General features: G+C 44.7%; 1 protein-coding gene across 2 annotated transcripts in view; it reads right to left on the bottom strand.

Annotated features, from left to right (window-relative positions):
* Positions 1–13,437, bottom strand: part of MDN1 (midasin AAA ATPase 1) — a 165,535-nt gene that overhangs the window by 33,828 nt on the left and 118,270 nt on the right. For both annotated transcript variants that reach the window (XM_074990884.1, XM_074990885.1), the window contains exons 71-79: positions 13,019–13,128; positions 11,510–11,583; positions 10,871–11,063; positions 10,046–10,205; positions 9,747–9,893; positions 6,624–6,750; positions 5,635–5,740; positions 4,794–4,909; positions 1,124–1,609 (exon numbers count right to left, since the gene is read on the bottom strand). In XM_074990884.1, coding sequence (XP_074846985.1) covers positions 1,124–1,609; positions 4,794–4,909; positions 5,635–5,740; positions 6,624–6,750; positions 9,747–9,893; positions 10,046–10,205; positions 10,871–11,063; positions 11,510–11,583; positions 13,019–13,128 — 1,519 coding nt within the window. The remainder of the gene's footprint in view (positions 1–1,123; positions 1,610–4,793; positions 4,910–5,634; positions 5,741–6,623; positions 6,751–9,746; positions 9,894–10,045; positions 10,206–10,870; positions 11,064–11,509; positions 11,584–13,018; positions 13,129–13,437) is intronic.

Below are 13,437 nucleotides of genomic sequence, written 5' to 3'. Positions count from 1 at the left end.
TCCTATGCATCATTGACCACCTACCCTAGAACACAATCCCCTCGCTTTCACAGACCCTGAGTGACAGGCCATTCCTCCCCTCACCTCCCCCGCTAGACAGATGGCTCAATCTCAAGAAAATACCCACCAGCAGCCACACACCATACCACTGAAACACTAACCCAGGAATCTACCTTTGCAACAAACCCTGTTGCCAACTCTGTCCACATATTTAAACAAGTGACACCATCACAGGACCTACCACATCAGCTGCACCATCAGGTGCTCATACACCTGCAGATCCACTAATGTGATATATGCCATCATGTGCCAGCTATGCCCCTCTGCCTTGTAGATAGGACACACTAGACAGTCTCTGCACCAAAGGATGCATGTGACAAACTGACATCAGAAACTGGAATACACATAAACCTTTAGGTGAACACTTTTACCTCCCTGGACATTCAATACATTCTTCTACAAAGCAGTTTTACAACAAGATTACAGAGGGAGACATCTGAATTACAATTCATTTACAAATTTGGGCCTAAACAAAGACATCAGTTATGTTATGCATTACCAGGGCAATTTACCCGCATTTGAGATTTGCAGGAATGGGACAAATCCTACTTGACCTGCTTCATTAACAGGTCCCACTAATGACCAGCACCCTTTTTTCTAAAACCTTCTTCCCTCTCACCCTCCACTATATAAATGCTGGATTCTGTTTTTCCACTCCATTCACCTGAAGAAGTGGGTTTTACCCACGAAAGCTCTTGACCTAATAAATTTGTTAGTCTCCAAGGTGCCACAGGACTGCTTGTAGTTTTTGTTAATAAAATTATTTAATTAAAACACTGCAAAAACACTTAGGAGAGGAAATCAAAGCCTGCTTTTTTCAGTGAAGGATACGGGCTGTCCCAGTTTCTACCTGAGATTACCCATAAGTATTTCAGCAAAATCAAGAAAGGACAGCCACCATCCCAAATATTTCTAAGTTTAAGGTTAAAAGTGAGCAGGAAAAACATAATACTTCAAAACACAGCAATATTAGCAAGCTTTTAATTTACTTCATGGATTTGTTGTTATATTTTATGAATTCCAGACTGACAGTGTTTTGATTCTCTGCATGCAAACAACTCACCAGGAATAAAATAAGGTCTCACAAGACTGTTGTCTTATTCTGTCTACATCTGCTTTCACAGCCTTAATTTCTGCAAGCATCTCAGTCACTTTTGTAGATAACTCCTGCCACAGCTCATCCTCTTTTCTCATCCTGCATCCAGATGGCAGTAGTTCTGCAGCTACTGGAGATAGGTATTTTAGCTCTGAAAGGATTAGATCAGGTATTTCCATGTGGGCATTTCCCACATTCTGTTCAGTTCCTTCACACTGGAGAATGTTTGTTTTCATATCTGCCCTTACTTCATGGCTACAATTTAAAGGCTCTTCTCTTGGGCAGCACTGTACAAACCAAGATAGCTGCTCAAGGACCATCACACATTGCATGGCAAGATGTTGCAATCTGTCAGTCCAATGCTGAACACTGTCTTGAGGAGGAAAAGCTACATTGTATTCTTTAGTAACATTCATCCTGGAATCAATCTCCTGTACACAACTCAGGAGATTCCTGTTTAGAAGGGTCATATAAGAAGAAAGGTTAAAAAGACTGTTGGCATTCAAATATTATATCGCATTTCCTCAAAGAAGAATCTTAAAAACAAGAACGTAAAACATTGTTATCACATTATCACTTTTCCTATCCAGATGCATACAACTTGTATTAAAGTACATTTAGGATATTTTTAATTATTTTATTACAATTTCTGATCAATTTACTATAACTTCTTGGAAACTAGAAAATGAAAACTTCACATAATTGATCTCCCTCCCACTCCATCCTGTGCATGAGTTTCTTAGGATCTGCATCATCAAAAAAAATAGGTTTACTAAAAATGCATTGGATTAATAGATTCCCTGGCCTACATTCAATCATCACGTTCTTCCACTATTCCAAATGATGTATGGTAGAGAGTGCTCTTGATATAGGATCACATGATTCTGTCAAATTTCAAGTTACAAATTTCAAATTACATGAAGTACAGAAAATCACCAATAAATATCTATACTGCAGTATCACAAAAATCTCTAACTCAGATCCAGATTCGTGCAAAGCCCTAAGAGAACAGTCCCTAATGCAACAACATGAAGTGCTATAGTAAGAATTTGTGGGTGCATAAGCAAGACAGGAAAGATGACAGGGATATCAGTAAGTCATCCAGAAGTGACTGACACTGGAAGAAATATCCAGAAGTAAAGGGATTTCTCTGGTGATCATTTTTTCTCAGCCTAAGAGCTGCAAACCCCCACAAACTTAACATCCAATTATTTAAGATTCTACTTTTTATACTCTGAGGTTTCCATATTTTCACTTAGAATCCTGTATGTCAGCCACTTTCTAGCTACTCATTTTCCCAAAAACTCAACAAGCTAAGATACAAGTTGAACAACTGAAGTCAGAGCACTACCATGACCAAATGGCTTGTGTTTGACAATCAAAAGCCGTGTCTACACGTGCACGCTACTTCGAAGTAGCGGCACTAACTTCGAAATAGCGCCCATCACGGCTACACGCGTCGGGCGCTATTTCCAAGTTAACTTCGACATTAGGCGGCGAGACGTCGAAGTCGCTATCCTCATCAGGAGATGGGGATAGCGCCCTACTTTGACGTTCAACGTCGAAGTAGGGACCGTGTAGTCATTGCGCGTCCCGCAACTTCGAAATAGCGGGGTCTGCCATGGCGGCCATCAGCTGAGGGGTTGAGAGACGCTCTCTCTCCAGCCCCTGCGGGGCTCTATGGTCACCGTGGGCAGCAGCCCTTAGCCCAGGGCTCTGGCTGCTGCTGCTGCAGCAGCTGGGGATCCATGCTGCAGGCACAGGGTCTGCAAACAGTTGTTGGCTCTGTGTATCTTGTGTTGTTGAGTGCAACTGTGTCTGGGAGGGGCCCTTTAAGGGAGCGGCTTGCTGTTGAGTCCGCCCTGTGACCCTGTCTGCAGCTGTGCCTGGCACCCTTATTTCGATGTGTGCTACTTTGGCGTGTAGACGTTCCCTCGCAGTGCCTATTTCGATGTGGTGCTGCGCATCGTCGAAGTTGAACATCGACGTTGCCAGCCCTGGAGGACGTGTAGACGTTACTCATTGAAATAGCCTATTTCGATGTTGCTACATCGAAATAAGCTATTTCGATGTAGGCTTCACGTGTAGACGTAGCCAAAGTGTGTAGATATACATATGCATTATTCTTTTTTGGTCTTCAGGTATGCATATCTTTTCATTTCTTCTAAACGTTTTAATTTTTGATAGGCTACTGAGTTACTAAATTTCCAATGTGCTTGCAAAGGTTTGAGCTCAGTTGTGACTACTGTGCTCGATGTTTTAATTCCAGAGAGTGGAGATCTTAGGCTGCGTCTACACGTGCACGCTACTTCGAAGTAGCGGCAGTAACTTCGAAATAGCGCCCGTCACGTCTACACGTGTTGGGCGCTATTTCGAAGTTGAAATCGACGTTAGGCGGCGAGACGTCGAAGTCGCTAACCCCATGAGGGGATGGGAATAGCGCCCTACTTCGACGTTCAACATCGAAGTAGGGACGTGTAGACGATCCGCGTCCCGCAACATCGAAATAGCGGGGTCCTCCATGGCGGCCATCAGCTGGGGGGTTGAGAGATACTCTCTCTCCAGCCCTTGCGGGGCTCTGTGGTCACCGTGGGCAGCAGCCCTTAGCCCAGGGCTTCTGGCTGCTGCAGCTGGGGGTCCGTGCTGCATATACAGGGTCTGCAACTAGTTGTTGGCTCTGTGTATCTTGCACTGTTTAATGAAAGTGTGTCTGGGAGGGGCCCTTTAAGGGAGCGACTTGCTGTTGAGTCCGCCCCGTGACCCTGTCTGCAGCTGTGCCTGGCTCCCTTATTTCGATGTGTGCTACTTTGACGTGTAGACGTTCCCTCGCTGTGCCTATTTCGATGTTGGGCTGAGCAACGTCGAAGTTGAACATCGACGTTGCCAGCCCTGGAGGACGTGTAGACGTTATTCATCGAAATAGCCTATTTCGATGTTGGGTGCACGTGTAGACGTAGCCTTAGTCTGTTAAACACATAATTCATGTCAGAGTCCAGAATGTTGGTCTGAAATTGATTTTTGCTCCAAGATGGGGAACTAATGTAATTTAATCACAATTCCTTTCCTTTCCTTTTGACACACCAAGGCTGTGTCTACGCTAGCTCCCTACTTTGCAGGGAGCGTGGTAAGTAAGGTGTTGGGAGATTAACAACAAAGTGCTGCGGTGCATAATGCTCCCCTGCGGCAACTCTGAAGTGTTAAACTTCAAAATGCCGGCTCACGTGTAGCTGCGACTAACCTGCTGGTACTTCGAAGTGCCCGGGCAACTTCCAAGTCCCTGTACTCCTCAAGCCATGGCTACAGGCTAGCCGTGGCTAAACACAAGCTGGCACTTTGAAGTTTAACACTTCAAAGTTGCCGGGGGGGGGGGGGGGGCGGGATTAGCTTAATGAAGTGCTGCATATGCACTGCAGCACTTTATTAATAATCTCCCAACACCCTACTTACCATGCTCCCTTGAAAGTAGGGAGCTAGTGTAGATACAGCCCAAATGTAGGAAAATACATAATCAAAAACAAGCGAGAAATCTATGCCTTTTTCCATGCAATGTCCCACCCTTTCATAAATTTAAAATATTTATAGTCAACCTCCTCTACACCATTTTAAAATAGAATTATACTAATAAAACGTGAGATACCTCAGTATTATCCACTGTTCTGTCAAGGCAGTGAGTGAGCTCCTCTGCTTAATAAGCATCTTCATAAGGTGTGCAGTGAATCCTTTACATCGGTCAATGCTACCCAGTCCAATTTCCTGAAGACAGACAGGAGAGGAAGCAAAGATGACTACAACTGTTCAATTATATCACACTGCCTTGGACTGTGAAATCTAACAGGGTCATCTGTGAAACAGCATCATACTTAGTTCTTGGGTGAGAGAATATCTGGAAAGTCTCAGGCACTGAAGAAGGTGGTGCTGATTTACCAGAAGCCATTTTAAACCACTTTTAATACTAAAAGTAGGGGCACTTTGCTGTTAAGGTGCAATCCTCTGCCTGAGGCACAGAATAGAGGCACTGATCAAGTCTAATCATTATAAATACCAAAGCACTTTTCATAAAAATACAGACATCAATGCTGTTGTACTGGCCAAAGTCCACAATAGATCATTTGGATTTTGTCTAATTAAATATTTTCTAGGGAGCTCAGAAGCTAATGGGATTTCCTGTATATCTACAACACAATAAATAAGCAATCTGGGATGAAAAATGCTGTACTCACAGGTCACTGATTACTAAATAGCATATTTGAGGGTTCTTTTAACATTATATAGTCACAAAACAAGAGTCGTGCAATAGTTTTAAAGTGCTAAATTGGAATGCTGTCCCAAAACCAAATTTTAATAAACAGATCTTCTGTGAGGGAGACTCAAGTCATGCCATTCTTCAGTATTAGAAAATCCCAGCTCCAAGTTCAAAGTAGTAAAATAAAATTTACATAAAAAGCACTCCCAGCTGTTTCTTGCTGTTACTCCTTTACCTTGGCGGGTGCTAATAATGCTGTCTGAAGCCTAGTGTGGCGTGCAAGAGATTGATAGAAGTACTTCTGGCATCCATCCCAGACAGAAGAGATCTCTGTTAGCAACCTGAAAGAGTACGAAAAAGTCTGACTTTAAAGAGACACATCTTCAGAATCCTAGAAGACTTAACAGCTGGCCTGGTACCACCAACCTGAGAGAAGCGGGGTTTATCTGTGCATTTAGCCAATAAGTTTTTTGCAAGTGGGCGAAATAAGAGAATGAACTTCTAAGGAAACAAAAGTTTTCAGTTCCTCTGTGGCTGTTCTAAGGGAAAACATACTAAAAAAATTGAAACTACTGAAAAATCTTGAGTAGCAATTGTAATTAAGACTTGAAGTAATGTAACTCATTCTCACACCACTTCCCAAAATCACCCCACAATTTAAAGAAACCCTAAGTTGTAATTTTTAAAATGACAGTCCAGTTTCCAGTACAGAACTTTTTGTCCTTATTTTGTTGTTCATAAAGAAGAATTATAATCAAACCCCTAAATTTGGAAGGGACAAACCCTCATGGATTAACTTAAGTAAAACTGCCTGCTTTGGAAACCTTGCATCTTCTTAAAAATTTGCTGGAGACAGAAAACTGGACTAGACAGACCACTGATTTAACCCGGAAAATAAATTCCCATTGTTCTGGTTTCCTAAACATTCTTTTAAAAAAGTTAAAAAGGTATTTCTGCTGCCATTTTGAATGAAAGATAGTCTCCCCCATCCCCCATGCACAAGTGCTCTTAGTTACAGTAGAACCAGAGGTGCTACTACAATAGCAATAACATGGAATAACATTTTTTTAGTCATTTACTGAAAATACATTTGAAATAGAAGTAATTCAGTGATTTTAAAAAACCTGAAAAATAAGGCAGAAGAACAAGTAATTTCAGATGCATTCATTTTGTAAGTGATGTTGACAGTTAACAATCCAAAAGTATAAAATGCTAAGTACGTACACGGCGTCCAATTCATGTGTGCAGTTGACTAGGGCTAATGCACTGTGTAAATCCAATGGGTGCAGGCAAAGCATATCCTGAGGGTCTTCTGAACGAGACCAAGCAAGACCTTTCCGATAGGACAAACCTAGAAAGATATTAGGGTTTTGTTCGTTTTTTAAGCACCACACATATCGCATCTTCATGCTCTGGTACTTTGATGTACAATATGAGACCTAGTCGGTACCAATTACACTAAAACATACAAGAGATTTCAGACATTTCTCAGGCTAACAGTCCTTTAGGCAACCATACCTTAGTTGATGATTCAAGATCATGATAGAGAAGATAATGATAGTGCACACAGGAAAGCACTAACTGCAGACAAGTAGACATGAACCTCAGGGGTGATTCGAAAGTGGAAGAAGGGTAAGACATGACAGAAAAACCAAAAAGCCTGAATGTGAAAGGCACAAACTGAAGTGCCAAATTAAACTTCAGACAATGATACAGCCTGATGGCTTCTGAAATTCATCACCCTGTTATTCTAGCAGTTGTTTTGAACTTGGGCTGCATCTACCCATGCCCCCACTCCAAAGGAGGAGGCATGTTAATGAGGCAGTTCTGAAGATGTTAATGAGGTACTGACAAGAATATGAAAAGCCTCATTAGCATAATGGCAGCAACACGTGAGTCACAGGTTCTGCTTTGGGAATGCACACCGCCTATGTAGAAAGGGGCCTTTCGAAATGACTCCCCGACTTCAAAAGCCCCTTCTTCCGATTTGATTTTAGGAAGAAGAGGCTTTCGAAGTCAAGGGGTACCTTCCAAAGGTCCCTGTCCACACAGGCAGCATGCATTCCAAAAGCAGCACTTTCGAATCGTGCATGGCCACTATCATGCTAAATAGGTGCTGCATATTTAGATAATTACCTCATTAGTATCTTCTGAACTGCCTCATTAACATGCCGCCTCCTAAAAGAGGGGGCATGTGTAGACGCAGCCTTGGCTGAGTGTAATATTGCCTGCACCCAAGCCAATTTAAACAGTATTTTGAAAGCACTTGTGACTATAATTTTTACAGCCAAATGAGTATCATACAATAGCATCAAATGAACTCAAGTCACAAGAGCATATGTCAAAACCTCAAACAAAACAGAAGGTAACTGCAACAGCAAACCCACCGTACTTTTCATGTATCATCTCAGTGCTTCAACAAAGATGAGCAAGGATCAGCCTACAAATCTTACAGATTAGGAAACATGAAGCACGGGAAAGTTAAAAGTTCATGGCCAGGGTCAGCAACCTGTGGCTCCAGAGTCGCATGCAGCTCTTTAAAGAGCCACTTGCGGCTCTGAGTGCTGCAGCCGCTGACTCCACATACAGCTCCAGAGGCTGCCGCCACTTAAACAAAGACTGCCCTTAAAATGGGCTTGGGGTTTTTTAATTTATTTTATTCCAGAGCTGCAAGTGGTGTCTGCGGGGGCACAGAGCCCCGGAAGAGGAAGCCGGCAGTGCAGTGAGCCACCAGTGCAGTGTGTGCGGGGGAAGGAGAGCTGGGGGAAAAGGGGCAGCCAAAGCCTTCCTCCTGCTGGAGCTGTGCTAAGGCAGCGGCGGTGGGGGGAGCAGAAGTGGGGGATGGTGGCAGAGGGAGGGGCCCGAGCCTGCCCTGAGAGAGCTGTGCTGGGGAAGAGGAGGAGAAAGCTGCACAGCTGTCAGAGGAAGAGAGAGGGCACTGCATCCCAGTCAGCTGGGAGCTCCTGTCCAATGCAAAGGGCTGCTCAAGCCTCCCGCCACACTCAAACCAGCACAGGCGGGACTGGACTGCGTGGCTTGCCGCAATTGTGTCGAACCCACAGGGTGCGTATCCAGGAGAGTGACTCCTGCCCGCCTCGGGGCGCTGCAGGGCGTCTGCCCCCCCATCCTGGGCTTTCAGCTTCTCCCAGCTGAAATCAGCCGCTCCCCTTTGATCAGCCCTTAAAATAAACACCCAAGCTGCAGTGGGGAGTGGCAGGAGAGGCAGTCATCTCAGGCAGGTAAATTGTGGGGGTGGCAGGGGTGCTAGTTTGGGGCTGAGAGGTGTTAAGCCTGGGGATAGAGGGGGCCAGTTTGGGAGTGATGGGGGTTAAGCCTGGAGATAAGGGGTAGTTTGTGCAATGGGGTGTAAAGCTTGGGGATAGGAGGGCGGATTTGGGGGCTGAAGTGGGTAAAGCCTGGAGATGGGGGTAACAGCTTTCTAACTGACACAAATCATTGTGTGCACACGCTGTTCTTAAAATAGGGGTGACAAAGTAGGGTTTGACATTACTTATTAAGGACTGTCCAATATTCATGTGAATTGTGGCTCTTGAAGTATTGATTTTGTAACTGAATTTGTAAAACTGACTCTTCTTGCTATTTCAGTTGCAGAGACCCCTGTCCATAGCATTGCAGTGAATCAGCAGCAGGGGCAGAAACAGAACGAACACGTGATGCCCAGTTGAGTGTCCAAGTTACTAGACAGCACCACCTGGCTACATGACATCTATTGACCACCCACCCTGGTACAAAGTACCTTTTTCACCAGGGTTATCACACATCACTATCAAAGGCAGAAAGTCCACCTATTATGACACACACCACCGAGAGCCATTCTTGTGTATGGCCATCTAAATAAGAGAGACCTTGGTGTTCTGGAAACTACTTACACAACATGCCCAGAAAAATGCCTCCCCCGCTCCAAACCCTGCCATGAGCCAAGCCCCTCAGAAGTAATGAAACAGAGATCAATTTGCATATAATGCAATGCAACAGGAAGAGATGAATGGAAAGGTTGTTCTAATAATCCTGACTGACACCAAAATATAGACCTACATGACGTTTTGATACGTACATCCAAAACAAAACAAAAGCAAGCAATCCTGCAGCACCTTATAGACTAACGATAAAATTTATTAAGTAATGGAGCTTCACTGGGACAGATCCATGGTCTTCAGACAACATCCAGCTCAGTTCAGTACTGATTCATGCTCATGAAAGCGTACACTTTGATGACTCAATTTGGAGAAAGAAACACGTATCATTTAATGTGTGTGTATTAAACATAAAGTATGCTTTCCTACAGTTTGCATTCTTTAACTCAGCCACATTTAAATCTAATCTCACCTGTTTTAGTTAGGCTTTTAAAGAGATCGGATAGGGCCCGTTGTTTCTGCATAAGAATATGTTTGACCTCTGACTTCTGCTTTTCCTTATCTACAGCCTGATTAACTGTTAAGTTCTGCAGTTCAAGAACAGAGACAATGATATCACCTGTACCGGAGACAGTAAAAAAGAGAGAGATTTGGAATCTTAGCATGCATAAATAAATTATGGAAGGGGTCAAGATACATAATTAAGAAAATGTTCTGAAGACATTTTTGGTCAGGCAGTTATGTGAAAATCATTAGTGTTCCAGTACTCACCCGTGAACTGGTCAAGGCTCTCCACCAGGTCTAGAAATGAGTTCTTCTTCATAAGAGTTGCACATAACCTCTTCATTCGCTTTGTCAGTTTAGGCAAGCGACACTGAAGAGATTCTGTATCAAACATAACTCCATGATGGCATTTTTCTGAGAGCACAGTCTAAGAAAAATGGAAGAAACCGGCATCCATATCAACAGACAGCTCCACAAGGATCATAGCTAATGCTAAGAATATGTCACAGAGGTTGTGGACGTTGAGCTTGCTGTCATTTTCCACTTAACCCCAGCATGGTGGGGTTGGAGCTCTGAGCCCTAAAAGTGGTGGGGGCCCTCACAGCCATGTAGGAGGACCTGGTCTAATACTTTTTTGTGCTGCAGCTTTCTTGCTCAGGAGTGTGAAAAAAAATCACCCTCCTTCCCCAAGCACAGCAAGTTACAGCACTACAAAGAGTCAGTGTAAACTGGGGCTATGGAGTTGGGAGTCACACTCCTATTCCTCTCATGGAGCAAGTCTACGAGGAAAGCTAAGAGACTTCTCTCCCATTGCTCTTGCCATGGCCACGCTCCTATGTTAAACCACTGGCAGTGCTCACTTTGTAGCATAGACAAAGCCTTACTGAGGAGCACATTTACCACGTTCCCCCTCTCCTCCCCCAAACATTTGATCACACAAAGCACAACTGAAAAAACAAACAACATACTTCTGACAACACTCAAACGTCAGGTTCTGGGCCCTGACCTGAGCAGAAAGCCAGAAACAAAATCAACACTCAGATCAGAACAGGGAACATATGCTGCTTGTAATTAGACTAAGAAGTGCAATACCTGGGCAACATCTGTTCTAGCAGACAAAGTTTTTCTTAATATGTTGTTTAACCTTTGAACTTTAGTCTCGTTCTCAGACTCTTCCTGCCGCTGCAAGCAGTCTAGAGCCTCTTCCTTCTCTCTCTCAACCAGGGAAGGTCGACAGGGCTCCTTCAGAACAGATTCAAACTTCTTCATGAATTTAAACAGGGTCCTAATCACCACAGAGAAACATTATTTACTCTCAGAGGGGTAGGCATGTTAGTTTGTAGCTTCACAAAACAAACCAACAAAGCAGTCCTGTAGCACCTTGAAGACTACAAATTTATTTATTAGGCATGAAGCTTTCATTGGTTAAGACCAACAAAACTTGATGAAATGGGCCTTACCCTTGAAAGATCATTACCTAATACATAAAGTTTTTAGTCTTTAAGCAGCTTCAGGACTGCTTGTTTTTTTGGATGAGAATATTAGTTACTCTGGAAGATTTATCTTCTGAGAGCAGGTTTCCAGGTACAAATAAAACCCCAGTGACTTGACTTAAGCTCAGTGCAGCACAGAATCCAGCTATTAAGAGATTAGAAAGACAATATATGCATATGTATAGTCTAGCAAAATGAATCCCAAAATGGCCCCTTTCTTCCAAAATTTCTGTGTTACCTGTGTGTTTTCTCCACAGACTGTTTTATAGCCCAGAAGCTGACATCGCTCCACTTGGAAATTTTCACAAATTCCTGGAAGAAAAGAGAAACAGTTAATAAAATATTCCTTTAAAACACAGCACAATATTTGCTTTTAAAGCCAACCACAAAAAATGGTAAGTTAAGATGAGCTGACAGCCCTAAACAGCAAGGTGTTCAGCAGTTATGCTAAATATTCATCTTGTGCTAATATGGACCTTTGAGCGGTAAGTGCTGTGGTAATACAAATGTGGTTAGGGCCACAGGTGCAACATACAGCTCTCTTCTTGTAATAGCTGCTGCCCTGCTTTTCAGTGTTTCTAACATCATTAGTCTACAGTAAGGCCTCAGAGTGTGCGAGGGTTCCGTTCCACGAACCCTCGTGTAACCCAGATTTTGCGTAAGTGGGGGTCCAGCTTTTTCCCAGACAGAACACATGTTCTGCAGCCAGGGAAGCAGCAGAAAGGTAAGTCCTGGGCTGGGGGTGGCAGCTGGGGAGGGTCAGGGCTGCAGGGGGGTGAGAGGTGGAGTTGAGCGCAGGTGGTGAGCTGGGCTGCAGGGGGGGTGGGGAGTTGAGCTGGAACCAGAGCCGTGTATGGGTGGTGAACTGGCAGGGGGTTGCACCGGAGCCGCGTGGGTCAGGGACAGGTGCCTGGCTGGGCGGGCAGCTCGTGAGCCGAGGGGTTGCACTGGAGCCGTGGGGGGTGGGGAGGCAGGTGGGCAGCTTGTGAGCCGGGAGGGGGGTTGGAGTGGACCCGTGTGGGGAGGGAGAGGCGAGCGAGCGGCTTGTGAGCCGGGGGGTTTGCAGCAGAGCCACGGGGGGGAGGGGCGAGTGAGTGGCTTTTGAGCCAGGGGTTCCACTGGAGCTGCAGGAGAAGGGAGGCAAGCAGGTGGCTTGTGAGCCAGCAGGGGGGCTGCACTCGAGCCACGTGGGGCAGAGGGATGAGTGGGTGGCTTGTGAGCTGCCAGGGGGGTTGTACCGGAGCCGCACGGGGCAGCAGTGGCTTGAATCAGAGCCACTTGCAGGCAGTTTAAACCTTGCTGGGGGATGAGCTGGAGCCATGTGAGAGTGGTGGTAAGCCAGAGCCAGGCATGGGTGTGTGCATGGTCAGTAGAGCTGTGGGGGAGCTGCTCTGGGGCCATGCAGAGCTGAGGGAGGTTGAGCCGGCGCAGGGGGAGCGACTTAAGCAAATCTGGAAATCACGGTATACAAGAGGAATCGGGGTCGGACATGTAAGAGCAGGGTCGCGTACTCTGAGACCTTACTGTACAGTAATCTTTCTGGTTAAGTGGAACGGATTACTCTAGATAAAAACTGCAACCAACCCATCCCTACAGCTTATTTTCACAGAAGGTGGAGCATAACGAAGGCTTCAGTAGCAATTTCAGGAACCAGAAGAACTATTCTGTACAATTCAAACAATGACATCTGCTTCACTATTCCTTCAGACAATTAAGCATATCATGCGAGGGAAGCGCCTATTCTTACCTTAAGCTCTTTCTCTATTGGCTGGCGAAGCTTAGCGATCCTGGCCTGGACACATTCTGCAAACTGCTTGTAATAATTGTATAGGTTCCACAGAATGCTGCACAGCATGTCTGGAAGAGAAAGACGTAACAGGAAGCTTCTTCCAAAGGTAACATTTTCTTCACTATAGGCTGAACCTCTCTAATCCAAAATGCTCCCATCCGGCAACATCCGTAAGCTGGCATGTTTTTAGCTAGCCAGACAACCACTTATCATGGGCGTGGCCAAAATTCCCCATGGTTACCCATAAAGTTTGTCTACAGCCACCAGTTCTGGCTCTCAGTGGTCTGTGCTGTTATTTAGCTGTAATTTACCCCTACACGTCTTCTAAGAGCCCAGTAAGCAGTGGAAGTGTTGGTAATGCACTAAACAATATTGAC

The sequence above is a fragment of the Carettochelys insculpta genome, chromosome 3 (assembly GCF_033958435.1).
Source record: "Carettochelys insculpta isolate YL-2023 chromosome 3, ASM3395843v1, whole genome shotgun sequence".
Lineage (NCBI taxonomy): Eukaryota > Metazoa > Chordata > Testudines > Carettochelyidae > Carettochelys > Carettochelys insculpta.
The sequence above is the reverse complement of the archived record's forward strand: the minus strand, read 5'-3'. Positions and strand labels throughout refer to the sequence as shown.